The sequence below is a fragment of the Saprolegnia diclina genome (genome assembly GCF_000281045.1).
Source record: "Saprolegnia diclina VS20 unplaced genomic scaffold supercont1.13, whole genome shotgun sequence".
Lineage (NCBI taxonomy): Eukaryota > Oomycota > Saprolegniomycetes > Saprolegniales > Saprolegniaceae > Saprolegnia > Saprolegnia diclina.
The window spans coordinates 807,270-809,553 of NW_008246080.1; the positions used below are offsets into that span (position 1 = coordinate 807,270).

General features: G+C 51.8%; 1 protein-coding gene across 1 annotated transcript in view; it reads right to left on the reverse strand.

Moving 5' to 3' along the window:
- The window catches only part of SDRG_05243 (hypothetical protein), a gene marked incomplete at both ends in the record, with an annotated part of 5,181 nt that overhangs the window by 1,008 nt on the left and 1,889 nt on the right, over window positions 1-2,284 (reverse strand). Inside the window, 5 exons of the mRNA XM_008610953.1 lie at window positions 24-343; window positions 398-582; window positions 639-704; window positions 755-788; window positions 1,789-1,865. Coding sequence (XP_008609175.1) covers window positions 24-343; window positions 398-582; window positions 639-704; window positions 755-788; window positions 1,789-1,865 — 682 coding nt within the window. The remainder of the gene's footprint in view (window positions 1-23; window positions 344-397; window positions 583-638; window positions 705-754; window positions 789-1,788; window positions 1,866-2,284) is intronic.

Below are 2,284 nucleotides of genomic sequence, written 5' to 3' on the forward strand. Positions count from 1 at the left end.
TTCATGGCCAAGTGCTGGGCGACGTACGTCGTGTAGAGCGGTGTTGCGCTGATGAGTTTGAGTTTGCGAATGTCTTTGAGGTGGAGCTTGTGGGCAGGCGTAAGCGCGTCATCGTTGCGGAGGCGGCTCGTAAGGTCGGAGGTGTCGAGGTCTAGCGAGACCGAGATGCGGTACTCGACCGGATCGTCGTCCATGCGCGAGTAGCCCGAGCTAATGCACGTGGCGCGGAGCGCCGGATCCCGTCGCTCGGTTGCACTGGATTCGCGATCTCGAAAGAAGATGAGGTACGCCAGCGAGATGGTCGTAAAGCCGCCAAAGACCAACACGAGCGGCCCGTAGAGCGCTAGAACGCATCATGTTCCATAAGCGCAAAGTCGATAAGCGGATAGGATCGTACAGCCAAAGAAGGACAAGGTGGCGTTGGCGTCAGTGACGCAGACGACGGCCCGACCGAGCATCATGAGCTGACCAGAGCAGCTCGTGAGCGCAACTGTGCCCAAGGTGAGCCGCGGCAGCGCGACAAGCGCCTTGTAGGTGGCCGTTGAGACGTCAAATACCGATATCACATTGCCTGAGAGGTCCCTACATGATATATATTTGGCTCGTGAGAAAATGTGCAGAAGAGGACAATGTAGTACAGCGATTGAAGCGACGCGGGAAAGGTGGGGTTGCGGATACTCCGCAGTTGGTTGTTTGAGAGGTTTCTGCCCAAAGAGACAATTCGACCAGCGCTCAGGAAAGGAGTCATACGTACAACACGCGGAGGTTTTGGAATGCAGAGAGGCGAGCTAGGGACGCACCGTCGTTGATGTTGTTGTTTCTTAAATCTCTAGCGCAACACAAACGCAAGTGAGCCGTCGAGTGATTTTGCATCGGATAACTTACAACGTCTGAAGTGCTGGAATCACTGGGATGCTGTTGATGGAGTTGAGTGCATTTCCACTCAAGTTTCTATCCATATTCAATAAGTGGGAAAAATGGTTAGCCGAGGCGACGTACAGCGTGGTGAGCACATTAGACGGTTTATAGCTCGTAATCGAAGCGATCTGATTGATGGAGATATCACTAGACGCATCGTGAGTCGTCATGGTTATCACGCATACTCATACAGAGAGGATACATTGGACGGGAGCTCTTGCAGGCTGGTGATGTTGGCGCCGCGGAGGCTTAGTGCGCCGTTGACGACGATGGTTGCTGTCGTGTTGCCCGAGGTGCTGTCGACGAGGCAAGGGCCGTCGGTGGTATCGAAGCTTGGGCATGTGCCATACAAGGTTATGCGACCTTGGGCGACCGCAAACTGGGCGAGGGCGAGGAGTACAAGATACCTCGACATTTTGAAAATGACAAATTGGGACGGCGGTGCCAGCGTCACGTCATTGATTGGCTGGTTTTACAAGATACTCGTGCACAGCAACCAATCAAATCAAAGTACAATGTCGAAGATCGCAGAAGTCCAGTGGCGGGTGTTGGACACTCGATTTTTTGGAGCTTGCTGTCGGCTGCGGACATGTCTTCGGTAGCGGACGGCCGAAGGTGCACTGTCGTGCATTGCTTATCGTTGTACACGATTAGTCTATTGACAGAGGGGACGAAGTCTTATGTAAATATATGGAATACTAGGACGGTGCTGGAGAATAATTTGGGTCGAAAATTAGAGAAGGGACCTCGGATGCGTACGTTGACGCCATAGCGCAATCAAAGAAACCATGTTTTGCAATGGTCATCATGGATGATGCTCCGTGTCATTGACATGACGCTTCAAGAAACATCCTTCGCACTCGACGCTACAACGTACGTTCTTCTCGACACCAAGGACGTCCTCCTCGACTGCAGTTGCGAGATGCCCCTGCGTGCGGATGCAAATACTGGTATATTCAGGCCATGGACAGGATGTTTGCAACCAAAATGTGGCAAAAATTGTGGAACTTTGCGGAAAAACAGCATCGATATATACCTTGCAACATGACCTTGAATCTAGCTTTGACTCATAGTAGCTAGGACTCTGGGCGCCTCATAGCCCATGAGGCGCCCAGAGTCATTTTGTGAGGTGCATTAACGACGAGAGTGTGAACCCGCGATTAATTGAGTTTGGATGTTGACCACCTTTGGTTGGGGTTTATTTGCGCCCAAATTTTATCATGCCCAATATGACACGGATAGGTTGTTCCAACTTTGTACAATATATTTTGCGTCATCTATGTCAAATTAGTCCAAGATGCTTTTCAAAACCGCCGCAACCTCGGCTGCTGTCGGCCGACGTGTCGGGTCCGCGTCCACACAGCGC